General features: G+C 42.3%; 1 protein-coding gene across 6 annotated transcripts in view; it reads left to right on the top strand.

Annotated features, from left to right (window-relative positions):
* The window catches only part of MTUS2 (microtubule associated scaffold protein 2), a 276,305-nt gene that overhangs the window by 186,251 nt on the left and 62,108 nt on the right, over nucleotides 1–27,946 (top strand). For all 6 annotated transcript variants that reach the window (XM_074535281.1, XM_074535282.1, XM_074535283.1 and 3 more), the window contains one exon: nucleotides 24,511–24,672. In XM_074535281.1, the coding sequence (XP_074391382.1) occupies nucleotides 24,511–24,672 (162 nt within the window). The remainder of the gene's footprint in view (nucleotides 1–24,510; nucleotides 24,673–27,946) is intronic.

Below are 27,946 nucleotides of genomic sequence, written 5' to 3' on the forward strand. Positions count from 1 at the left end.
TTTGCTTGCATACTTGGTTTGTCATAGAGAGGCTGAAGAAGTGCTGCAGGATGGGATGAGAGTCCTCAGGGATTTCTATGTTGTAACTGCAGTGGGTAACCCAAGAGGAGGAACAACTTCAGATAAAAGCTGCAATGTCAGGAGAAATAATGCTCTGTGTTTTGGAACATTTAAATTCTGTGTTTTTCTAACGCAGCTGTAGATTGTGTTATACCTGTGGCTGAAACGTGTCCTGAAGAAAGCAGGGACTGAGCACAGTGAAGGAAGGCTGCTGCCAGGTTTCACGGCAAGCTGCAAACAGGAATAACCTGGTCCTGGGGGCCAGCAGCACCCATCAGCCTTGGAGCAGCACTGCCCTTGAAGGAAAGCCCTAGGAGGATGTGAGGGTTGAGCATTTAACCTCACAGCTAGGAGGTTTTATTTGCCATCTGGCTGCACAATTTGGGCAGCATTTGGTTTGTCCTAAGGCAGGAAAACTCTGGAGAAAGAGCCACCCTGAGGTATTGCAGCAGCAAGAGAGTTCTGTTGCCCCAAGGGCCAGGACCTGCTGCAGGGAGAGACAGACAGGAGAAGTATACCAGGCTTGGCACAAAGTCAGAGAGAACGCTTTTTGAACGTGGCTGGGGGAAGCAGGAGGGACAAGAAGCTCCTTTTGCCCTGCTCAGCATTGCTTGTGCCCTCTCCCTAGCCCAGTGGTGCTACTCTGGTGGCTCTCTATTGTCCCCAGCATGCTGCTTCCACAGACAAGCTTTGCATGGCATGTGCCTTGAGCACAGATGCTGTTGGAAAGGAGCTGCTGGAGGATGTAGTTTTAGCTTTGAGGTGTGGGTATCTGCCAGCTTGGAGTCAACCCCGTCATCAAAGAAATGACTTTTTAACCTGTTCTAGACTAATTGAACAGAAAACACACTTTCTAAGCCTTAGACTACTTTCCCCAGCAGAAGATGACTCATTGATGTGTGATTTTAGGACTAGAGTGCAGTCAAATTTTTGATGTTGTGCCCTTAAGAGGAATTCACCTTGCTCTGGGACTGCACACCTTCCCTGTGCTCGTTGAACAGGTGCCTGACTTGATGAAGGATTATTACTTGAGCCTCATTTAGTTCCAAAGACTTGTCTCACAGATAAATATACCATAGATAAATATACTTATTTGGCTGTGTATTCTTTACTGTTTCTTTATAAGATTCTTTTTGACAGTCAAACCATCTTCCTAATAACACCCACGCTTTAATTACAAACTTGTCTAACAGGCACACTGAGGAGCACAATGCTGATGTGAATCAAGTGCCATGTCTGAAGGTTTAATCACTTCATGGAGAAACATTATTAGTGTGAAGGTCAATCCAACCTATTAACATAATGACAAGTGCAGGGCAGCAATCTTACTTTGACAGAATCCACAGCAAACAAGGGATTTGTTTGTGGCTCCCTCCTGAAGCTGCTCTGCACACTTACCCATCCACTGAGTCCACTGGCAAAGGAATCACAGCCAAGCCCTCAGAGGGGCCAGGAAAAGCACACCAGTAGTGCCGTGGGCAGCAGCAGTGGGACAGGCAGGGGGAAGAGACTGGGAAATGCAGCAAGTCCAGCTTGAGCAGCAAGAAGCATGCTATCCTGCAAAGGAGGAGTAGATTTTTCCATGGCCACTCTCCCTGTTCCCTACAAGCAGCTGTGGAGCTCAGGCACCCTTGTGAGAAGCTGCACAGGTTTGCAGCCCCAGGGCAGCCTGCGTGTCAGTGCAGCAGTGCTGGTGCTCTCAGGTCACCATAGCACCAAGCACTGCAGTGGGACCTTTGGCTGCCCTCCTTACCCCGGCATCTGCTGCTTCAGCAAGACATGCCAGGTGTTGGAAAAAGTGGATGCATTTAAGCCTGCAACCTTGCACTTCAGCCCCAGGGGTCAGGAGACAGCATGGGATTTTAGGGGTGTTTGTCTAAGCAGCTGCTGCCCCATTTTTTGCAGGAATGTGTTGCATTCACCCGTTCATGTGCACATACAGCCCCACAGCCTACTGGGCTGTGAGGGAACTGTGGGGCTGAGCTGGTACCAGGTTACACTGCCAGATGGTGACTGAGATGAGATTATATCCTAAAACCCTTTTGGAAGTCTTGCCTTGTATTTGCTATGAGCTTTCCAGCCTCCTTGAAAAATAAATGGATGCTGCTTATATGTTCCTCTCCTGCTGTTTGAATGATGCTGAGGTGCTGCAGCAGGCAATGAACGGGTGCTGAGTTCAGGAGGGCTGGCAGAAACTCCCAAGATGATTTGCTTCCTTTGTTTCTCTGTTGTCACAACATTAGCTTTTGTCAGAAACCTGCTTGTTCCAAGGTTTTAGGTTGCTAAATATTGATGATGTCTACACAGATATTTGTGGTGTTTCGAAGCGGCTGAGCTCCCGACTCCCTGCTCTGCAAGGATTGTCACTGCTTTGAAGCTTGCACACAATGTAAGAAATCAAACAAGAGTGGAAGAGTCATGGCAACAAGTCACTAGACACAAAGGAGGTCGGATCAAAGGGAGTGTCTCATCTACTTGCCTGCCTATGACCTCACATAAACATCTCACTCTCAGATCCTGGCTGCAGAGACATGTAAATTATTCAAACCAACAAACAAGTTAGATAGTGTACATGCCAGAAGAGGAAGACAGCTATCAACAAAAGTCTGAGGATTGTTTGGGGCAATGGAAGAAGGGGAAGGCAGTAAAATATTTGGTAAAGATAAAACAGATATCAAGTTAAGATAATATATGCAAATAAAAACCACATGTAACTCTGTCCATAGGGACCCAAATGCTGTGCCAGGGTGAATCCCTGTTTCTGCAGAAGTTGGTGTTGAACTTTCTAGCACAGAATTTAGTCTTCCAGCTTTTCACAAGTGTAATTGTTGTTACATTTGAAAAGGAGGATGAGGGAGTTAAAGGCTTATGAATCAGCAAAATGTGGCAAGTGTGAGGTATATCCACCTGAGTGTGAAGAGGAAACAAAGTTGTACCAGCTAGGCCAATGGGATTGTGAGGAAATGTAGGAGGGGATGACACTATAGGTATAGGAAGGCATTCATAGGATCAAAGGGAGTTCCAATAATTGATTATTAACTAATGAAGCCCCAATTAGCCCCACTCTGCATGAGACCCACGAGGCACAAGGGTTTGGCCTGTTGCCTGCAGCAGTCAAGCAGTCAGCAAGGATTGCCCCGTGCACCCTGCCAGCCCCCACTGCCTTCAGCACACGGCTGGCTGTGTGCTTGATTTCTAGACGAGTACCCAAATCTCCTCTCTCTGAAGTGTTAAAGGTGTCTAGATGTGAGGATTTCCCTTGAGATCCAATTGGAAAAGCCCCTTGGAATTCCTTGCTGTGGCTGCAGACATTTGATGGCACCATGGTGTTTCCTGCTCCCCAGTTATGGCAAGCAGTCCTCCAGCTGAATGAAGAAATGTGGGTGCCTGCCTCAAATATTGGGGCTCAGTGTTGAGGTGCCTGGCTGGCATAACTCTAACATGGCTGGGATCAACTTAGATGGGCCAGAGGCCCATGCAGATCTTAAACATTTGCTCAGCAAATTAGGTTTAGGAAAAATGGTACCTTAAAGGCCACAGAACTGAACTGCAAAGCAGCATCTCCTGTTCATTTTTCTTCTCTTTGTCATTCTGTCATCTTTAGATTTTAAAACTGGCTGACATGGGCTTCTATTGCTTGTCTTGCTGGACTTTTTGAGTTTTGAGTGGAGTTGTCAGTCTCAGCCTCCATCAAAGACATTTTAAGGTCTTATTTTTAACTGCAAATTTCATCTCTACTTTCTTCAATTCTAATTCACAAAGGCATATGATGGCAATTTTTTCAGAACAATTGATTTCTGATTGCATGAAAAGTGAAAATCAATCATTTACCCCAACTAACCCCTTAAATCAAATTGGGTTTCCTAATATAGTAGTCTGTCTCAGGTCGTGGTTTGCATATTGTCTGCTTTAAGCAGTGCTTTTGAATGGTCCTTATTGTAAAATAATCTACATTCCACTTGCAGTTTTTTAACGTGAAGCCTTTTTTTGCTGAAAATAGAGAGGTTAATTTTATTTTTTAATTTAAAACGTGCAGCCTGAGATTTGTGCTAGCAACGATACCATCATTAATATTATCACTTTACAAAGAATGCTTCCCTTTTGGAAACTTTATTTTGTTTACTAAATGACCCAGTTTATTAAATGAAACTTTGTTTTTTTCTTTTCACAAAATGCATGCCTTTCACTGTAAGTTTTGTAAGATTTGCTTAAGCTCCCGTGCTTCAGAAAATGTTATACAATTCCTGAGATCAGCATACAGTGACCTGAAATATTCTGTGTCACATATATACTGTGTCACATCCTCACTGCAACATTAGCTACTTGCACAGCACATTCTGTGCAATGTAAGCAAAACCCTATGCCCTCAAACAAACACAAGGGGTCATACCAGATGTCCTGGACCTTCCAGCAATTTATATTTTTAATATCATATTCTTAGTCAGTGCTTAATCATGAGTACATAGATCTTAGATGACCTTGAATTATTCCATTAAAAAAGAATCCATGTTTTATTAGAGTGTGTCCACCTCAATGACATAGAAAGCAAACAAGTTACTTGTTGGCTCAGGGTTTTGTGTGTGGCTAACAGTATCTTTGTTCATGGTTAATTCCATAGTTCTTTTTATGTATTTAATGGCTTGGGGTTTTTTCTCATTTGCATAAGTTCTCCATGCAGCTGGAGAGAGAAGGCAGTTTCCATTTCTGCAGGTAGAGAGGGCACCTAAAATAGCAGAGAGTACAGGAGGAATACCTGAGGCCACATACCTTCCCTTTGGCCTGGCTTCCTATGGAAATGTGGCTCAGGCAGTCATGTGTGTCGAGGTTCTTGTAGTTCCTTTGAACTCTGATTTTGACAGGGGTTAAGAACTTTTAAATCCCTGCAAATATCCTGAAAGTAAACATCTGTGTAGAGGGAGAACTACCCTGTAAGTGTTTGGACAGAGAGAAAGGGAAAAGTATGAGCTCACATGCTGTTAGGCACCAGAGGATCTGCCTAACAGTGGGACAGGGCTCTTAATAAATATCCCAGCTGTGAGAAAATGTTGCACTTTACTCCATCACTGCTAAAATAGATATGCAGAAAAAGCCCAGTTGTCCTCTCATTTGCTCATGAATTAGCATCTGTTGCAACTATAACCACAGTTGTGATAGCTTTAGTTTCACCTTACATATATATAGAAGCTTTCTTCTGGTAAACTACAGCTTCATTTTTTATTAATACTTATTTTATGCATTTCTCAGTTTGGGAGCAGAAAATACATATTCATTGAGATTGCTGTGAGAGGGAAAATTGCTTATTTTATCTTTCAAAGATAAAATCCCCTCAGTCAATCAGATGATTGCAAATGCATGCTTTTTTGTTTATTTTTTAATCCCATAACATCCAATTAATTTAGTTTAATATCTTTCATCTAATCACACAATGTATCTTCCTCATGGGTGGAATGTAATTTGTGCTTTACCAAAACATGAAAATAAGTGGCCAGTCATTTCATTCTGCCCTTTTTTGTCCTAAAGAACATCTGGGGCTGTTGGTCAGCAACTACATTCCTCCCAGTTGAGATACCAGTCAAGCTGGTCAGTCACAAGAGGCTTGTTCTGTACATTGTGCCTTACTTTCATAGTTTTTGATTCGTAGCTTCTTTCATAGCTTCATTTTGCTTATTAAATATTTATAGTTAAGAGAACAGACTTTTTAAAAGAAATTGCTTGCTGTGATTTCACATAATGGTTTCATGCTTTAAGAGAATTAATCCATGAGATATCTTAGATTTAGGGAAGATTGTCTCCTCAGGGTAAAGCTCAACTCTTGCAAATTGCATTTGATAACATCAGGGACTTAGAAGTCCTGATAAAAGTTCTGCTTCAGAAGCTTTCTGACATGGAACAAGCAGACTTTGTTTTGTCAGACAGAATAAGTGATTAAAGATTTTTTATTTTTACAGAGAGTAAATTCCCATAAATTTCTTACATCAAGTTATGATATGCTGATATCCTCTGAAGATGTGACATTTTCCTGAATCTAGAGTACACATGTATGAATAAAAGTTAAGAAATCTACAATGCTAAGTTTGTAAAAAATCATTCAGAATAGGTGGGTTCTCTAGGTACTGTGACACAACAATTGTCCTAATTTTTCTTACCTTGAAATGCATCTATTGCAGTTGCATTTTTATAGTTGCATACAAACCTAGATGGAGCATCAGCCTGACCCACTGCAACAGATCCTTTATTCTCTTGGGAATGTAGTCATTTGAAGGTCCAGTCTCAGATTACAATCCAGGAGAGCAGTAAGGCAACACTTAATTGTCCCATTTAAAAAATTAACTAATTTGGGCATTTATATCTAAGTATGTGTTAAAGACCTAAGTATGTCCTGAGCTGGAGGAGGACCTTCTGATAGTAGATGGTACTTAGTGTTAGTAAGCTCAGCTTCAAATAGTTGTATCAGCAGCACGTACTAATTCTGTTTTATTGGCACTTGGCTGCCTTCTAGTTTCTTAGCAAAACAATTATAATACTTCATGCATTGCTGCATCAAACAGTGTTTTACAGATGAACAGAGAGTTATGTTTTGTCATTTCTGCATTAATAGTATCATTATAATTGTTTTTATTATTATTGTCCATTGTATTATTTTGCAAATGAGATATTAAAGGCCCAAACAGATTAGGTTTGAGATTCATCCATCCTGATCAGATATCTCAAAGTTAGACTGCCTCAGTCTGCAGTATTCACCATAGGCTTCGTTTCTAATCAGCAAAGAGGAGCAGGCAGCTCTTGAAAATAACTCAGGTCTTCCTAGAAGAGAGGTTTTGCAGATGTCTTCTCTTCTCTGCTGACCATGAAGAGATTGTGAAGCCACTTATTCAAATTCAGGTAGTCAGTTTTTTAGGGAAACATTTTTGCTGAGTTCATTGTGGTTACAAAAGTGTCAGCGGGAAATGTGAAAACTGAATTCAAGTTTGGCTTTCTTCTGGTCTATGCTTTGGTCCCCTGCTGGTTCCTGGTTTCAGGATATTTCATTTCAGGACCCTGACTCGGTAACTTTTTGCTAATTCAGATTGGACATGAATGTCCAAAGCCATAAAAGGCCACAAATTGTTATGAGGTGTCAGTAAGGGGCACTTTTCTGTTGGCAGCTTTAGAGATCCTTACTAATCCTTACTAAAATCTTGATTCTGCAAACTAGTATGAGATGAAGCTTGGTGCTCTGGTGCTTTGTTTTGCCCTTGTTTCTCTTTGTTAAACTTCATTTTTCTCTTATATAGAACCAGAAAGCAATCTTCTACTGCCTCAGTCATCCCCAGGGAAGGAGATGGTGGAGTTGCCAAAATGGGTTTTCCTCTGTGGTGAAGTGATGGTGAAAAGTTGAATTTGGCATTAGGGGTTTCTCCTGCTGGACTGGGAGACAACCACAGTCCCCCAAAGCCCCTCTATATCACTACTTGTAGTGTTTAAAAGTTGGTCCTCGTAGTTTGAGTCATATTTACAGCTAGTCACTTGTGCCTTAGTATGGAGTCCCATCATGACATTACCAAAGTCTTGGATGTATCTCCTGACTCTTGGCTCCTCTCTGGGCAGGTTTTTTATTTCAGCACTTTTTCATTAGTCCAGGAAAAGCTGAAAATGGGGAAATCAGTGGAGGTCACCTCTTTTGTCTCCTTTCCTTCTTCTCTCTCCTGTTTCCAGAATCACAGGGAAATGCTTTCTTTAGATATAATATGATGTTAAAAAGCAAAGGAGGTCTGTGAATTTTCGTGGAATCACAAAATCATCAAGGTTGGAAGAGACCTTGAGGATCATCTAGTCCAATCATCAACCCAGCATAATCACCCCTATAACATATTCCCAAGTGCCATGTCAAATGCTTCTCAAACACTCGCAGAGATGGTGACTTCATCAGCCTTCTGAATAACTTATTCCAATGCCCAACTACTCTTTCAGTGTAACATTTTTTCCAATATCTAATCTGAACCTCCCCTGGCACAATTTAAGATAATTTCCTCTCATCCTTTCACTTGAGACATGTCAGAAATGACTGACCCCACCTCACTACATTCTCCTTTCAGGTAGTTATGAATTTTGCTCAGATCCTCCTGAGACGTGGGACAAGTGAAGGGAAATGTCACCTGGCAGCTAACCTGTGCAGGGACAAGGGCAGCACTGCAGCAGTTACAGATGTATGAGGCAAGAAAAGTCCAGCATCCTTATCACAACCCCCTCCAAGCACTGCTGCCCTTCCCACAAACTACATCACAGGTCACGTTTGTGTTTATGGTGTCGCTACACACCCTGTTGTTCTAGTCTGAGGCTTTGATGATTGTGCAGCCCAGGAAAGAACCATGTAGCTTTTTGACAGTATTGATTTCCAGAAACAAAAGCCAGTCACTGACCCATGGCAACATGCTTTTTCCTTCACTGCAGTGTGCTGCACTGGGCCATGATCTCCGTTCTTGCCAGGACCATTCCATGCTGGAATACAGAGAAGCTCTGAGTAAATGAGCAAAGCTGCAACTGTGTCATGGTTGAGCCCTAGTCAGAAACGAAGCCCCACGCTGCTGCTCACTCACTCCCACCAGCAGGACGGGGGAGAGAAACAGAAGGGTAGAAGTGAGAAAACTCATGGGTTGACATAAAGACAGTTTAATAGGGAAAGAAAAAAACAGACATTCAAGTAAAGCAAAAAACCCCAAGGAATTAAATGACTGCTTTCCCATGGGCCAGCAGGTGTTCAGCCATCCCCAGGAGAGCAGGGCCCCATCACATGTTATGGTGACCTGGGAAGTTAATCTCTCCAATCTCCCTCTTCTTCTTTCGGAGGCTTTCTATTCTGAGCATGATGTCATGTGGTCTTGCATATCCCCTTGGTCCATCAGGGTCACCTGTCCTGGCTGTGTCCCCTCCCAGCTCCCTGTGCACCCCCAGCCCACTCAGGGGAAGGGCAATGCAAGCAGAAAAAGCCTCAGTGCTGTGCAAGCACTGCTCAGCAGCAACTGAAGCATCCCTGTGTTATCAACACCATTTTCTGCACAAATCCGAAACACAGCCGAGGAAAATTAACTTTACCCCAGCCAGAACCAGCACAGTCAGGCTGATTATTTCCTGGATCGCTGGATCAGAAAGATTGAACAGATTAATATGTTTTGGCTTATTTCCAGAGAAATTATTTTCTTTTAACCCTATTGTTCGTATCTGGTAGCTGATATCAGTTCAATGAATGACTCCTGTTCTCTTTGCAAAATTATGAATTCACAGTGTACCTTGTCACTAAACCATTTTCAACATATTTGTAGAACACTCCCTCTCCATCAAATGCTGAATTCAATTTCACTGGAAACAGTTCATCCTCTAGCATTTTTGCAATGTCTATTATTTTCTTATTCCATTATCTAGGGTAAGAAGATGGAAGAATTTTCATCTAAATATTTTCCCAACTATATGAATAATTAATTTGACAAAATCACAAACGCACAGGCAGAAGCAAGTAGCAAAGCCAGGATTTGAGTAGCCAGCAGGAAAACAAGTAGCCCTTTGTTTGTTCCTGCTCCTCAGGTAGGCTAGGATGTCAGTCCTTGCCCTGTGCTTGGCGTGGGAAGCGGCGATCCCGAGGGATGCGCGGCGTGCTCGGCTCGGGCTGCGCTGTCCGGAGCGGCGCTGCCCTCCCGTGGCCGCGGCCGCCAATCGCCACCGGGGCTCCCCGACACTCTCTGTGCCTGGGAGAGGGAAAATCGATGGGAAAAGTACTCAAAAGGAATACCAGGTTGAGCCATGCAACTGCCTCTACAATTTCTTTTTTTTTTTCCCTGAGCCAAAAGCTTATAATAAAACTCCTGGTGTTAATTCTCGATGAGCATCGATGTGTGTGAGTCAAAAAGGAACTTGGGATCTCAAGAAATGCATATCTGCAACTGAGCTCTGTGTATCCAAATGATTTGTGTGGTTTTGCTTAGGCTGGTTGGTTCCCAGGCCATTTCCAGTGCAAAGATCTGTTTTTCTTCTCCCTGACTGAAGTCTGTATGTAACAGGGCTCAGTGAAAAGCAAATTACTCATCCCATACACTCAAGCACCCCTCCACAACACACATATGCCTTAACACCAAGAGAGCTGAAGAAGAGAAAGGATAGAAGAAAGTCAGGGGAGACCACCCACCCTCTCTCTATCCAAAGCCTTTCCTGGTCATTAAGGCTTGGGCTTTATATTGGATTTGTTCCAACTGTCTGGGAGCCAAGCATCTTTCTCAGAGAAGAAAGAGTGCATGGGGATCAAAATATAACTAGAGGCTGACTGTGTAAATCAAATACTTCTTGGCAGAGAACTTAGGAAATACCTAGATGCCATTTAGCTGCTCCTTTGGGATATTCCTCTGTGATTTGTTTTCCGAAGGGGGCTTTTCCGTTTTTGAGGGACCAGCACCAGCACATGCTCCACACTGATGCATTTGTGCTGACTTTGGTGTCAGCAGAACACATTCCCAGCTGAAGGGTGGGGAGTAGGAAGGTGGGGAGGCAGCAGGGCCAGGGGAGGGTGAGTTCTGGGGCTGGGCAGCAGTGAGCAGGGTGGCAGGCAGAGCAGCACTGTGCTCCTCATGGAGCCAAGCTGCCTGGAGGGGCTTCTGCAGGTGCCAGCCTGCCCCCATGTTCAGCATATCCTGTTGAACACAATTGCCTGTGTTTGCCTCTTCATCAGAGCCATGCCAATTGTACACTGAAACAGCAAGGTGTTCAGAAATGCAAAAATGTGGGTACAGAGTAAAAAAGGGAGGGACTAAAGTGTGGCACTGCTGTGGTGAGTACTGAAAGATTCCATGGGCACAAGGAAAAACTGGACAAGCCCATAGAACTAAAAGCCCTCTGTGGCTCTGCACACAGAAAGAACTTTTGAGGCTGGAGAAGACGTGGGAGGAGAGAAGATTCACTGTCTTTTGCTCTGTATTCTTTCTTTTTTCTCAGTCTCTGCTGCTGATCACCAGTGAAGACAGAAATCTGGGTTAACTGGGTGTGCTGTCTGCCAATAGGGCTCATGTTTTGTTCTCGAGTGACCTCCCCAAAGCCAGGGCTTGATGTTCTAAAGAGATTTTATTATTTGTTGTTGCTCTGCACCCATTCTGCAGGAGGGAAAAAGAAGCACAACCAGTTTCAGCCTCATTTTGCTGAGGGCTGTACAAACTCAAGAGCTCTCACAGTTCAGCTTTGTTTCTTACTGAGGTGTTTGCTACCTTTGAGTGCTCCTATTTAAAACTATGACATAGATACACCTACACAGTTTTCAAAGAATTGTTGTTGTCACAGTTGTTGCTAGATATCAGATATCTCTGTAATTGTGACTCTTTTCTGTCTCTGTTTCATGCTGTGCCTCTAAATTGTTCAGAGGCAACCTGAATTATTTCCAAGCCCTGCTAGGGAGGCCCCATTCTAGGTACATAAAAGAGCTTACATAGACTGTTGTACTTGCAAAACCACTTGAAGTGCAGGCAGTCTATATGTTTACATAAAGGGAAGCAATAAAGAAAGACAACTTTCATCTTGAAGGTTAGCAGTTGTCAGATGTTGAGTTTGTATTAAATATAGTCTGGTAGTAGTTATTAATGTAATTAATGTGTGACACACTGTCTTATCTGCTCTGGGTGGTGGGAAGGACAGTGACTGTGGAGCAGGGAGTCTCTGCTTGTGCTTGGCTGAGCCATGGCCATGCTGCACCCCACAGGAACCAGCGTGTGGCTACAACCCTTGCCAGGTGACAAGGGTCCTTTTGGGGTGATCTACCCTGTGCAGCTCAGAAACCCCATGTGCTGGGGGTGCCCACCTACGGCCATCCTGGCTGCAGAAAGCTGGGATATTGGCTGGCTCCACTGCAAACCCAGTGGTGATTTCCCAATACCAAGGGACCCAGCTGGTCTCCATTCACTTGGAACTTTGGAAAGGCCCAGGAAGGAGAACCTGTCAACAGATCTTCCTCATCCCTTATTGGACTTTCTTCTACTTCTGGGGAGAAAATGGAAAACATAACCCTGTACGAGTTCCTTGTATGCAAATGTGTGTTTGTTTGTGTGTAACGTGGGATGCTGGGTGGTCCCAGTTTTGTGAAGGGAGCCCAGGCCTGGAGGCTCAAGTAATCCCACTGAGAGACTTGTATTTACCTTCTGAAAGACAGTCGGCCTTTCAGAAGTGATTGTTCCACCACATAAAGAGTCTTACAACAACTTTGACAGATACAATGGAGGTTGACTTTGGGTCATAATCACATTGAAGGCAATCATAAGGCTTTAAATTAATAAGACTTGTATTAAGCATAGCCTGAAAGCACTCTCACTTCACTAATCCACTCAGAGTCACAGCTTTTGAAGGAATCATGTAGCATTTAAGTTAATAACGTATTTCTTAAAAACAGTTCTTTTAGTAGCAAATGTATGACAGCTGAACTTATTGTCCAGACTTCTAATTTAGGACTGTATTCCTGCTAAAATTGGAGTGTCTGTATAGCATTAGAGAGGCTTCCCACAGCTTACCAGTTGGAAAGCCCAGATCCATGCTTCCTTTCCAGTATCAGTGCAGTCATTTTGACAGATACAAGGAAGGGCTTTTCCTCCTTCCCTTGGGTCCCCAAAGCCATCCTTGCTGTTCCAGGAAATGCTTAACTTTTAAATGTGGTCACAGTGACTCAAATGTTTGGTGTTTTTCTCTCAATTTTTTTATGATTTTCCAAGTAAACAAAATCTATGTAAATCAATGGCATGGGTCCTGTAATTCTCCATCTCTCCTGCATTTTGAACTCCTCTGAGGGAAGGAGCCACTCCAGATTCTACAGACTTCATAGAATTAGCAGCTTCCTAAAGACCAAAGATCCAAATCAGTGCTTTCCATTAAGAAAGTTCCTATCTTGTGGTCTCTCTTGGTGGTGCAGAGCCTTTCTGGCCTTCTGGAATAGAACCTGCCACAACACCAGAGACCGAATAGCAGTTAGAGGCCTTGGCAGGGCAATGAGGTTTCTCTGTGTCATTTATGAGGCCTTTTCAGAAGGGAAACACTGAAACTGCAGACACAAGGAGGATCCACAGGCAGGGGGCTCATATGTTGTAGCTGATGGGGAGCTGGGAGTGCTGGTCTTGGAATAACTGGCACTGGGGTGGGCTGCCATCATTAGTGCAGTGGAGATGTATAAAGCACAAAAATTCAAAGGAGACCAGATCACATTAGTCCCCCTATTCACAGAGCAGATTGTTGAGAAAAAAAAGTAGATGGGCAGAAGTTGGTGATGACACTGGCATTGTTAACTAGGGATGGGCTTCCAGATTGCCCAAAGCTCAAAGAGTTTTTTGATTTTTGCAACTCCCTGCACTCTGCTAACAAGCACAAGAAGGTGAAATACTGTTGAGGAACCACCAGCACCACCCCAAGTTTATCCAATTTAGAGATTTTTCAGCAAAATAAGTTGCATTTCCAAACTCACAGGAGCCCTTATTTAAACTTCTTTTTTTCCCTAAATTTTAGAGAATACAAAGAGGATAAGAACCCTCTCTGGCGTGCAGCAGTTAAAATTTCATTATGGATTTGAACAAAATCACAGCCCTTCCAGAGAAACCAGAGATATCTGGTGTGTTGATTAATCTCAAAAAGTCCTTATTGTTTTTAGGGCTTTCCATTGTCTTTTCATTGTATAAACAAGAAAACAAAACCAAAAGAAACTCCAAAGGAAGTTCATTAAACTGTCATGTAAAACCAGAAGAAAAATTTGTTACTACTCATAAAAGATGAAGCTGTTTGCTTTTTTCCCAGCTACTGAGAAGCCACTGACTGTTTTTGAGGCTGGGATTCTGGTGGAGTGGATCTTAATTTCTAATAATGGCTATCCTTGACTAGGAGACGTATGGTCTATAATATAAAATATTATCTTCATGTGTGTCTTGTGGAGCTAGTAGTGTTTCTTACTCTCAGACAATAATTTTTGTCCACCAGGACCCCCAAATCTTTCTCCTCAGGCTGTTCTTGCCCTATTTTCTAATTTTGATATAGTAAAGAGTAATATCCTTTCTGCAAAGAGCCTCAGCTGTATCTTCCACTCCCTCCTTCATCTGTGAGACTTTAGAAATTTGGAAGGAGACAGATGGGCTTGGTGCATTGTCTTGTTCCCCAGATCCTAAGGAGTTTACAGATGTTATACACACAGTTTTAACCAAAATTGGCCTTTCTGCAGAACAGTAAAACTCTTCTGTCTCCTCTAAGAGCCTCCTTCTTTGTCTTCAGTATCAGTGCTCTAAAGCTCTACCACCATCCCATGTTTAAATGTCAGGGACTAGGACTCAGGTCTCCTGAGATATGTGTTCATGTTTAACTGAGAGAAGGAGGAGCTTTTTGAGCATTCCTTAGAGCAAATGCACCTTTAACCTCTTTGTCATCACAGTAGTGTGGTGGGATATCATGGCTCATGCCATTTCAGAAAAACCCAGGACATTTCTTTAAAAGGAAGATCTTGGAGATGCTCTCAGGATACATATAAATGCTGAAGAAGAAGGTAAAAAAAATAGAAGAATAGTGTAATTATTTTATTATTCATATTAGTGTAATTCTTTTACACTAATACCAACTGAGATTTTTACATAACCACTTGCCTTCAGGATTCAGGAATATAAGAGAAGCACCAAGGGCCCTGTGAGGGTCCTGTCAGATTCTGCGGTCGTGAAGGAGAAGGAAACTCTGCAGAACCAGCAAAACAACTCAAAGGAAGATCTACTACTTAGACTCTCCTGAGGCCTCTGCCATTTGTCAGCAGGTCTAAGAGCTATCCAACTCCTCCTGCAAAGTACAGGGCCTTGGAGATCTTTCCCTAAAACTGAAGTACTATGGAAATCACTTGAATTACAATCTTCCACTAGACAATACTTTGGTTTAATATTTCTGCACTTGAATTTTGCCCAAAATCATCTACTAAAGGCACTGCTTTTAGTAAACGTGAGATAAGAAAAAATTTTAACAGTCACATAATTTTAAAAATTATGTTTATTCTCCATGGATAATGCCATTTAAAATAGAAGACTGTTTTGCTTGTGTTTCTCTCTCCTAGTGGTTTTGAATTACAGTTTTATACCCAGGCTCCTCCTAACTGACAATATTTATTAGAAAAAACACCTTAGTTTGATTGAACAGGTTAAGATGTTTGTTGAGGAAGACATTTCATCAGCAGAATTTCTGCAAATCAAACTTTTTTTTGGAGTCTTGAAATATACAATGTAGCCAGTGCATGTGTTAAAAATAAATCTCTCCACTGAAAAATGTTTCCTAACTGTTGAAATTCTGGACTACACAAGTAATTTTTTCCTGATTTATATTTTGCTATAGGTTTGGGGTTTTTTTTCTCTATGACATCCAAAATAGCTACAAAACACAGATCTGGACAGGAGTCAGCCCAGAGCAACACTGTCCATGTTGTGCATTACTTACACAGGAGTTTGTGAAAATTAACTGGGAAAAGCAGGTTCACTTGTTTTTTCTTGAACAGCATGTTGTCCAAGAGGATGAAAATTATGTGAGCACAGCAAATGGCTGCTCTGAACAGCTTAGAAAACTCCCTGAGTGTTTCCAAAGCACAGATCTGGTGCCAATCATCTCCTTTCTCCTCCAACCAAAGAACTGTTCAGCATTCATGGGAGGTTCTGCTCAGCTGCTTGCATCCTTCATACTCTGAAATGGAGACATCTGTGGGTTTGAAACTCCTTCAGGGCTGAGATGGTGATTAAGAATAAGCACAGTGAGTTAAATTTGAATGTGAAATGAAATAGGAGTTAAGTTCCTAAGCAGCTTTGAGGATCTGTGCCTGAGCTCATAAAATGCAATTAATTAGTGACTAACTGGGGACTCTCTAAGGGCTCTTCCATCCTTGAGGTTTCAGTATGACATCTCCTCAGCCTGTGTCACATGCTCTGAAGTCATCATTATGCCACATAAGGAGTCAGACACATGTTCCAGCTCTTTGATCTGGCGGAATTCCGTGTAAACCACAGCACACACGTTGTGGTGGGTTTGGCAGGGAAGGAGCGGGACTGAATGCCACCTTCAGTTCTTAAGCACTGACAATTGTTAGAGCATGGCTTAACCTCTCCTAGTCTGCTGAGCTGTGCCAACCAGCACGGATTGCTAAAGCTGGTGGAAATTCATGATCGCTGTTGGAATGTCATTAACACTTTCCCAAGGACTATATATACCTTTAAGTGTCAAAATACTCCAAGCCAGTGTTCAAGCAAATTAAAAGCAGCAATTCTGGGGAAGAGGCATTTATTGATGACAAAATGCTATGAAGGCCAGCAGATGTCATTCCTTATGATAAGGAATGTGGCTCTAATTTGGCACTTCTTGCCATCAGGAGGAACCCCTTGCAGAGCAGATGTCACTTCTAATTCTGTCTTTCATGGGTGCCTGTGCCCCGGAGGGTTTGGTATGCCAGCTCAGAAGCAGGCTCAGTGCCATGAAAGCAGATGGCCACGAGCACAAGTCATGCTACAAAACTGGTGCTTCTGGAAGTGTGGGTGCTGAGACCAAAGGACTACCCAGGAACATCAAAATCTTCCTGTGTGGGAAAATTCCCCCTAAGTAGGCTGATACGTGCCATTATTGCTTTAGTGGTAGTAAAAAATGAATGTTATCTGTAACATCTTTCTGGTTATTTTAACTTTTGGCCATCCCCTGGTGATCCCCAGAGTCATTCTGGCAGCTGAGGGCATTGGACCATATATGTGTCTGTGGCAAAAATGCCTTCAGTGCTTGGTGTTACTTTGAGAGCTCTACAGTGCCTGGGAATTTTGTGGTATAGGGGACTACACTGCTGGGCAATGAGGGGGAGAAGTGGCCCCTGCACCTGTATTCATCCATCTCCTCGGTAAGACAGTGCATGTCTCTGTCAGACAAGACCTGAAGTAAATCTGTGCTTCTGTTTTTCTTCACGTACCTTTTTGCTTGGCATAGAGAGTAGTCTTTTGCCTAACACATTCAGCCTAAGTCAAAATTTTGTTGCACCGAAGACAAACACCTCAATTGCCTTCACAGGGGTCAAATATTATTTTTCTTACAAATTCAGCCTTCAATAACAATCAATTTCAGTAAATTTACTGAACAAAGGATCCCAGAAAACCTGCTGCTTGCATATAGCTACTTATTTACTCTCCCAAAATGAACCTTCAATTCTTAGAGGAGTTTAAATGTTTAACTGATACGTAATATGTTCTTAACTTGTGTCAGCAAGAAGAGCTTCCAAAACATTATGAGTACATGCTTGCCTTCAAGTGTATGTCAGGTTTTAAGAACCAGCCCTTGGTACAGTTAGTTGATAAGCTTCAGTAATTACAGAGTAAGATCAGATTACTCTGATTTGATCTGTTAGGAATTTTAATCCATATATCTAGGAGAATTTAATCCATATGTCTAGGAGAAGTTTACAGCAGGTATGTTTTTCTCTTCTCAGTTAGAGAAGCAAACATTTCCCCAGTATGTAATTCTACTACGTCAGCTCCTGTGAGTGCCACTAGAGACACTCCAGTGGAGTATTCCTGACGTGGGATGTGTCTTGTCACTGTGATCAGAGCCATACCCTGGATGAGGAAGGTTTGCAGGGAAGATGTGGTCATCAATGACCTTTGATGGCTCAGCTCCAAGTAATGCCAGGAGATTCCTCTTTCAGAAGGCAGATATACAGTGATGTCTGAGGCCCCTTTTAAAATGTCTGTGCAGCCCAGGTACCTTTGGCACTATTCCAAAAAAACTTTTCTTAAAAATACTACAATTGATCAGCAAAATACTACGCTGTCTTCACTCCATGTCCTATGGGATTTTTTAGCCAGCCAATGCAAAAACTCTCAGTTAGCCAAACAGCTGTAGAATCTGCCATTGGCAGGCAAAGCTGCCACGAACATACAGACTTTATTACATAATAAAATGCTCATCTTTCCTGACAGAGATGTAACATCTCACCAGAACCCAAATAAAATGGGTTATGTGACTCCAAAATCAGGCATAGTCAGTGAGTTGTCTGCAATTCCCAGTAACACATACAGAGATTTTACTTCGTGGTGAAATTTTCACCTTGCCCAAGGAGGCTTGTAACACTCCAGGAGGGAGCAGCACATGGCTCCACTCAAGTAAGAAATTCATACAGCCAGGTCCTAAAATATATATTTTATTTGGTGATATGAAATTAATTAGTTAGCACTGACACAAGGAGATTTATCAGCAGAAGGCTGTATTTCTGCTATCTATTATATTTGAAGGGCACTGAAGTTGTGTTTGTGTCCCAAAAATTAATCTAGATTTCAAAAACTCAGTGTCATCAAAACCAGGAAATCATGTAAAGGAAGGAGCTTCAATTCCACTTGGCAGAGGCAAAACATCTTTACTTTTCTTAAACCCACTTTGATGTGAGGCCAAGTTGAATGACCTCCTTTGCCAGTGGCATGGAGCACACGTGGCCCAGCTCAGTGGATGCTCCTTGGCTGCAGCTCTAGCTGTGCTGGTGAGAAAGGGAAGCCTGGAGGCCAGGCTAAGCCCAGTCTCCTGATCCCTTACCCTGTTCTTCACACTGTGGCCATGGCTTTGTCTGCTCTAACCTTCTCAGGAAAAGCTGCTGTGATCAGCCTGGATGGTGTGAGTATGAGACAGCCTACAATGCTTGTCCAGCTTTTGTTTAGCAGTGTAAATACATTCTGATGGACCAAGCCTCAAATAAAGGACATGTGTGCAAGGGCATCCTGATGGAAGTAGGGTTACCAGGGCTGCCCTGGCAGCTCAGCTGCCACCTGAGTTAGGAAAGCACAGCCTGAAGAGGTGATGCTTCCCTCTGCCCTGCCAAAACCACTACATTTATTTTGCTTGCCTGAATCAGCTCCAAGTGGAGGATTCAGCCCTAGCAGACGTAGTCAGGGCAGCTGGATGTAGAGGAAGAGCCTGCCAGTGCAGCAGGCTCATCATCAATTATTAATTGGCACAAAGGGCACAGAAGTCCCTCCCTATCAATGAGAGGGCTGCCTCAGAGGAAATCATTGGCAGTGCAGAGACCTAAAGCTATCTAAAGCTGTGCTGACAGGAACTGCAAATTTGGCTCCTTATTTCAGTGGAAATTGTTAACCTGAATTCAAAATTCAAGTTTCGTTTTCGAATGTAAACACTTCTGAAAAATACGCTTTTATAAAGTCTTATGATCAGGCACAAAATAAGTATTTTACATGGAATTACTGCTCAAACATCTTTGTCTGAGCAAGAAAAAAAAAAAAAGCAGTGGGAAGAAAGACTTTGAGCTAAGTAAGTTAGGCTTAAGCATTGTGTGGACATCAATTCTTAAGCATCTTCTTTTCTGGATGGAAAATAAACCTGTCATGAGCTGGTGCCTGAGGAAATACCAAGCACTGTCTCTCTGCAAAGACAAAAAAACCCCAATTAGCCAGCTAGTAATCTTATGTACTATCAAAACATCTTAATAACGTGGTTAGCCCTCAGGGCTAATGATCACACTGTACCTCTTGGTCCATAGTTTTGTTTCAGCTTGAGCTACAAAGCTGAATGTTCAATTGTGTCTCTTGAAAATGGCACTATGAAAACTCATATTGAAATATGCCATGCTGGACTTCAAAACACCAACCCTTAAAGTAGGGAAATGAAAATCTCATTTGACAGGTTGCATATCTGGTAATCATTCTATAAAATTTGCTTACCACTTCACAAGTAACAATCAGGAATAAAGAATGGGCATTAGCTGAAGGATGGGCAGATGTCCAAAGTTAGTGAAAAGTGTATCTTGCAGGTTTTGGTTTTAAGCATCACCTGATTATTTTCAGCAGTTTAGGTACTTTTCTTATCAGATCATTCCCCATGGCAGTGACTTTAAATTTCACATTATGCTTGTACTTTTGCTTGAAAACTGGGGCACCAAAGTGCAGTCTAGTAAAACCCAGAGGAATAATACATCCCAGTGTTTTGCAGGTGAAAAAAAGTCATTCCAGTCTCATTTATCATCACGTTTTTTCTGCTCACTTCTCTGTCTCTGCTGTTTCCTTGATGTGTGAATTTGGACTGAAATCCTTTTTTAAAGCTTCTCCAGTTCTGTGACTGGGAAGTGACTGGGATGACTGGTGCAACAACTAGGCACAACTTCATCGTCATTAACCTGGCATCAAGGAGTGTCCAAGGATCTTTATGCTGGAAAGATAACCTGTAACTCTGGGTAAATGTTTGTCCTTCAGTGAACATGCACGATGCCAGTGTGTTCCCAGTGTCCTGAGTGTGATTACAGCTGTGGCAGGAGCCATCAGCTCCAAGCCTGCTGCCAGCACAGGCAGTGCTTGACCTGCTGTGAAGAGCTGGAAACTCACTCCATGTCTCTGAGTAAGCTGCAGTAGCAGCCCACGGGACAGGGAGCTGCACACATTCTGTAACACTCCTCTGCAGTAAACAGACAGACCCATGGGCAACACACAGACCCATGGGCATTGTCAAACAAGCTGCCTTTCTAGAGAGAATGCAAATTCTCCAGCAAAAGGAGATTTTATTGCCCTTGACTTCAGACAGGGAAATCTGTAGCTGTGGGGCTCCAGAACACAGCCCTTCCTATCATTGTCTCCTCTCAGATCAAGACCTGCCACACAACATGGCCTAATTAATTTCTCATCAAATGCAGAATTCTCCCCACTCATGTTCCTGCTAGTTTTACAGCTCTATGTATTATCACATGGTATTTCTATCCTTTTTGATAAAATTTGTAAATTATTTCAGAAGAGGAACACCTACAAGAGGCACAAACTCATAGTGGCACACACAAAAGAGTCTTCCTTTTCTGAGGATGAGGAGCCCCTGAAATGAGCTGCAGCCAGATGGTAAAAAGAGTGGTGACAGATACTGAGAAACAGTGGTTCAAAGAGATCTAGGAGCCAGTGGGATTTTGGTCATGGTATTCTTCAAACATGCAGCCTACATTGTGTTCCCAGCCCTAATTTCTCCATATCTATGGGCAAACAAGTGTAGGGGAAGAGTGGCTGCAGCTGGGACTTTCCAAAGTAACTGCAAGCCTTCAAAGGAATGTTCTTCTTTTCGATTTTTTTTTTCTCAGAAGCAGAAGAGTAGGATTCCTTGGGGCTCATAGTGAGGAGATGATAAAAGTGAGGCTGAAGGCCTTCAGCCCCAGCAGATTGTTAATAGCCTGTTAAACATTCTACTGCAAAGTCAGCAGTGCTGCTCCTCATAGAGCACAGAATCTGCAAAAATGCAGGGCATTTTATGCAGCAGCCCCCAAACGATTCACATTCACCAGGTGCTTCAAAGGCTAGCAGAGCCTCCCCTGGTTTGGACAGGATGCCAAAGTAGAGGAGTAGGAGGGAAGAGCAATACAGCAAAGGATGTGGTCACCTGGAAACTATTCACCCACTGCACATCTGGTGGTTTTGTACAGGCTTTTACTGGAAAATAAGATGTTGTATCATGGAAGGGCAGATGCTACTGATTCACCTGCCGCAGATAATAGTGGGAGGCATTATTTCATGAGGTACTAACAGATGGACCATCTGATGAATAATCTTTCTGATTTTCCTCTAAGTTGATTCCTTGAAGTAAACAAAAACCTTTATGTTCCTCCTAGATCATGAGAAATATGTATTCTCCTAGGTCCTTAATTTAATTTCTTCTTTGGATCGTGTTTGAGCTCTGGAATCTATGTGCAGCAAGGTGAAACTCGCCTACCCCTGCTCCTGGGGAACCAGAGGCTGCCTTAGTGATATCCATGGAAGCGGCAAACATTTGCTTTTTGGGGCATATTATACACGCATGTGTTGTATCCCACTGTCTCTTTCCAGTCTCCATCTATGAGTGAAGAGCAAAGTGAGAGACAATGTCTCTTAAGAGAAACATTGACCTTATCTCAGCAAATCCTGGGTGTCCTGATATTGCTGTAGTTCCTTAGCTGGCTGCCAGGCACCCACCCTGCTGCTGTCTTGCTGTCTCACCTCCTGTGCAGGACAGGAAAGAAAATAAGGTGAATAAGGCCTCAGGTAAAGACATGGGGATCACTTACCAATTGCTGTCACAGGCAAAAAATAATTGACTTGGAAAAGATTATTTAATATGTTAACAATTAAAATAGAGTTGAAAGGTGTGAAAGAAAGACAAAGCAAAAAACTAAAATAGCTTTCCCCACCGCTTCTTTGCGTTCTCACCTTTCCCTTCCCAATTCCTCTACCTCCTCCATCCCATATTCCCACTGAGCAGGACAGTGGGAGGAGAATGGGGGTTGCAGTCAGTCCCTTTCAGTTCCTCTCTGCCATTTCTTCCATCTCACACTTCTTCCTGCTCCTGCATGGGTCTTTACCCAGGGCTGCTGTCCCTCAGGATAAACCTGCTCTGGCATGGTTCTCATTTGCAGGCCCACAGCTTCTTCCAGGGCCCTGCTCCTGTGAGGGCTCTCCATGGATGCAGCTTCCTTTGGGCCATGTCCACCTGTGCCAGTGTGGGGTGTGAATATCTGCTCCATCAGGGCCCTCCCCTCAAGCTGCAGGGAAATTCCTTCTGGAATTCCCCATGATGTTCCCCAGGCTCTGTAGGGAACACCTGCTCCCTCTCAGCCTCACACTTCTTCCCTCACTCCTCAGGGAATGAATGTTGAAATTCAGATTTAATAAAGGGTTTCCATTAAAGAACACTTGAACTCTATTTCTCTGCAAAAAATAAGAATAATTTACTCTTCAAGGTTAGTGCTTCTGCAATGGAAACTTATAAAAAAATAGTTGAAGAAAGAACAAAGATTTCTACAAGTGGTGTTACCCAAGCTGACAGGGTAAGCATGTATATGAGACCACTTCAGGAATAGCTTCAGGGGTGAGGTGCAGACAGCCTGAGGTGGACACACAATGCTGCAGCATCCCCCTGGCACCTGGCAGAAGAGGTGCCCTTGTGCACAGCTGCCGAGGAGATGGGGCTAGGTTGGGCCAGATTTTCTGCTGTTGTGACTTTATGGAAGTCAGGAGTGTCTTGTCACAGTAAATTCAGCACATAAACTTTAATGTTTGTTACACAGGTGAAAAATGCATGCAGTTTGGATATTCAACACCCACCTGATGTGCTGAGGGGTTGTTTGTTATGTGCAGAGATGTGTAAAGGTGACAAATGCTTCGGGTCTTCTTCTTCCTGTGTAGAGTACACTACACTGTTTTGAGTTTTCAGTGGGGCTTGGGAAAGGTCACATATGTTTGTAGAAGTCCATTTATAATGCAGATACACACTTTAAATTAAGAGGTATATGCAAGCAGCCTCAAAGACACAGCAATACTTAAAGCTGTTTTTTCAGAGCCAAAAGGGATATTCTTCCTTTATCAGAAAGAGGGTTTTCTTTTCCAACCTGCTTTTTATTCCTCTATTCAGTAATAAAGGCAAAAATGAAATCTCTTCTTTACTTGCATACTTTCAAGAAGCCTACGTCTTAAAAATATTCGAGACTTAGATGTGCCAGTTATTAAGATAATGCTATCATTTTCCTGCAGGCAGTACCTAACCAATATTATATTGCATCTTTGTAAAACAATTGAAATAAAAATTATAGACTTTTTCTGACATCTTTTGCATTTCTTGCACCATCCCCACTAGTTTTTTCAAACAAAATGTTCATTCTTCTGCAAAGGTTTAAGTCCAGATCTGCTGTAATCTTTTGCTCCTCTTAGGCCTTGTAGACAGATAGGTCTGTCTACTCCAACTCTGCCTTTCTCAAATGTTAAGAAAATATTGTTTTCCTTATGTCTACAAGGAATTTAGGATGTCATTATTCTGTAGATGGCAAATACAGAAGGACACCAAACCCATTTAAAGTTTTGAAAGAGGTCATTTAAGGTGGAAAACTTGGCAACCTAATATTTGTTATGAGAATATGACTGAAGTGGATGTGAGAGTGTAGGCCGAATTTTTTCTTTGTTCTTTATCTTATTATTCAAATGTCTGAGTGTGATCTGAGGGACTCTTTGTGGGAAATCTCCACCTGAGCAGGGGAATTTGAAAACTTAGCACCACTGAGCCCTGTTATTCCCCTCTATTTCGAACATCAGCAGCTTCCAAGTGGTAGGATGAACGTGTGATGTGGCTCCTCCAGCAGCTACAAAACCATAAACTCATCCACCCATATATTTAGGAATTCCATGGTTTCTTTATGAGTGTTGTAGCCACATACCTTCACAGAGGCGGACAAAGAGGAGGTCTTAATTTCCTGTTGGAACCAGACTGTAACAGCTGCCAAGACTTAGCATTTAAGTAAGTTGTTGGGAACTCTTTATTTCTACCTGAGGGTTTATAGTGGAGCAAGTCTGTGTCACTTAGCCCAAGCTGCAGGGAGAACGTGTCGCTGTGGGTTATAATTGCTGATAGAAGTTTGGTCTGTATGCTACAGTTCACATACATTTTTTATGGACTTATAATTAGTGCAATTCCGGTCTCCTGCAGGTTCCAGCTTTGGAAATGAAGAGCAGACCACCCCTAGGGCACCTGCACCTCCTAAGGATGCTCCCAAGGGGAGCAGCAAAGGCACGGCACAGGTATCGAGCGGCACAGCGACACCACGCAGGAGCTTACTGCCAGCACCAAAAACAGCCACAGCACCCGCTGGTAAGTGCTCCAAGCTTCAAACACCACCTGCCTTAGGCCAAGAAATGCAGAAACCTTGCTGTGATGCTGTTTTACTGCCTGCTTTTAATTAATTTTCATGCCATCCTAGAGCCCATTGCTGGTGTGCTGATTTGGACTCCATTTACTGTAGACCCTTTTGAACACAGTCAACAGCACAGCTATAATCTCATTTTCTGAGTTATGTGGCAAATTGAAGGCATTTACTGTCCCTAACTACCCATGCCAGAGATTTAGTGTATATATTGTTGGTTCTCAACAAGCAGCTTTTTGAAAACATTGCATTGCTTTAGAGACCAAAGCATTCCTTAGAGCAGATAATTCATTGCTAGGTATGTTTGCAGTGATGAGGATTTTGGCCTCTGGCTTTAAGTAATCTTTGTTTTTTTTTACTTAGAGAGGTAGAAGGAGGCAAGCAAACAAAGCAAAAACCTCCTAGTCTTGTTTCCAGATTGTTTCCTTGCCTAAACTCTCCTTCTGCTCAATTCAGTTATGTCTCAAATGACCAGTTCCATCAAGTTCAGATTAGATCTGACAGTTTAGATTCCAAAAGAAATAATTTTATCCAGGCTGGTTCTTACTCAACAGCGTTTCATCTCTATGTAAGTTCCATTGGGTTTGATAACACATTGCAAATGGAGCTGGGAAGGAAAAGTCAGTGCAAAATATGACACAAAGACTTAATGCATTGCTAGTTCTCGTCCCCTGGTTTCAAGTCAGATTAACGTGTTGTAGTGGTTTGACCTTGGCTGGACACCAGGTCCCCACCAAACCAACTGGATGGAGGGAGATAAATACAATAAAAGACCCATGGGTCAAGGTAAGGATGAAAGGATAACTCAGCAGTTATCATGTCATAAACTTGCCTGATTTATTCTGGAAGGAAGCTAAACATGGAAGTAGGGTTACCTGCCTGTGTTATGCAAACAGTCAGTTCCTGAACAGGAGCAGCTGACAAGTTTAGGAAGTTGTTATTATACACAACAGACAGAAGCAAAAGAAACTATGATAGTCCAGTGTTCTGGTTTAATTTTTTATGAGCCAAGTTAGCAGCAATTCATGATTTTTATTTTTTTTTTTTAAATTAAAAGATGCTAAGTATTTGATAGGAGCAAAGGTTGAAATAAATCAAAGAAATTATGAAGGCAAGGTTTTTTTTGGCAGTTCTAATCTTGTCTCTCTTGCAATAGCATATGAACACTGGGTGTAGATCCCAATGTGATAGAGATATCTACAGAATGTAAATTTTTCTCTTTAGGTACCCTTTGGACAGGGATTTCTATAGGCTTGATGTTGCATATATATTTAGCATCTGACCAACTTCCTGTGCAAGACATTGCAGTTACTAAACTGAAGTGCTTAGAGCACTCCACAGTTACAGCTGAGGAGCACAGGCAGTAGCTGTATTGCACACAGCATATTTTATGAGAGGAAGGAGAAAAGTATTTCACAAGGAGGATGGCAGTAATTTAAATAAAAATAATATTTCTGAAAGAGTGCAATATCAGGTAATGTAAAAATTGCCTTTGTATTTCAGAGATATACATAATTTTATCTATGTATGAATAGTAAATTAATTCACAAATGAAAACATCTACCTATATTAATGAATCAAAAATAGCCCTCAAAAATCACATGAAAGATTTCATGTATTAGGTGTTTCTTGAGAAGACCACATGGTCTGTAAATTTTCGCTTAAAAAAACTAGACACAACTGCTCAAGAGTGAGTGTATTCCTGATATTTCACTAAAAGTACTTGTGAAATAAATTGGACTGTAGGGAATTAAAAAACAAAATTAATGAAAATGGACTCCTTTAGCTGTGGAGCAGATGATGCTATGCTTCAGATGATCAAAAAAGAATTGTGGCATGGGACAATAGCAGTGGAAGATCGTTGTCATGCAAATTGTTTTGCAGGCATGAACTGATGGCCTTTCAACTGCTCTGTGAAGAGTGCACTTAATTGGGTTTTAGTGTATTGCACAGCCCTTTTTATATTTACATATCTGTCAATTTATAGAACAGGGAAAAGAAAGCATAGACTTGACTAAAATAAAGAGAGGTCTTTTAATTTCACTTATATTAGCCACTTTGGGAAGTGCAGTGATAACCTAACTAATACTTACCATTTCTATATTGCTTCATATTTTGTTTAATGATAGGTGAAAGCAGCTCTCTACCAGAAACTTTGCAGCTATAATCTAGCTCTGAAATTCATATAAGCTTCCTCTTCCCACAGATGCTGATTAAAATATACAGTACTTGAAGCATACATATATGAATTTTCTGGTTTAAATTTCCCTTAAAATGGGAGATTATCTGCAGAAGGCAATGTTCAGAGACTCAGTTCTGTCCACCAGGCTGGATCTGCCACCCAGCTGTCTATTAAATCAGAGAGCTGTGAGATTTTATTTTTTCTATGTCCTGTTATGGATTTTGAGGGGTGTGTATTATGGGATTCCTATTTCTACTTGGTTATTATTTAATGACTGTAGTCGTGCATAAGAAATATCCTAATTTGAGTGCAATGACAGTGGCAATAAAAAATTAATTTGAGCAGCTTGTTCCTACTTGCCCCCCTAAATTAAAGACAATCAAAGCATTGTTGAAAAAATTCACCCAGTGAATTCCTGTGCTTCTACAAGTACCAGTAAATCATATATAACAAGACAGGCTGTTAAATGCAATCAGTCAAGATGAAAAATAGGAGGCCAGTGTTATCTCCGCTCTCACCAGCAATCATGTAGTGTAAAAAGTGCTTTTTTTGATCAGATTCTGCAAAATCCAGGCAGCACAACGTCAGCAGGAGGGAGAGGGATGAGCTGAGGTCACCTGACGGGGGAAGGGTGAGCACCAGCACTCTTGCAGGGATGAAGGGAGAAGAGTCTGCTGCTGCTTTGTTCTGCTGCTGTTTGCCCTTGCAAACACTTTCCCTCCAAGCTGAATAGCAGTGTGCAGTGGGTTACATTCATATTGCTCCTATACTGAACACTGGGATGTGCAGCACTTCCTTGCAGGTGAAAGTGGGAGTTCATCTGCAAGTTTTCCCACCTTTCTTCTGGGAACCTCTCTGAAACATGCCATAGCACAGCTGTGTGAGGAAGTGTCTTGGTTTGAAATTTCAACCTTGAACAGGAGGAGACAGTAAAGTGCCATAGGATCCATGCCAAATGGCAGAAAGAGGAGTAGTTGTTTTAACTCTTCAACTAATGTTGGATGTTCTGAATTACCCTGAGATTTTCTATTCAGTCCAAA

Source organism: Zonotrichia albicollis, chromosome 2 (genome assembly GCF_047830755.1).
Source record: "Zonotrichia albicollis isolate bZonAlb1 chromosome 2, bZonAlb1.hap1, whole genome shotgun sequence".
Taxonomy (NCBI): Eukaryota; Metazoa; Chordata; class Aves; order Passeriformes; family Passerellidae; genus Zonotrichia; species Zonotrichia albicollis.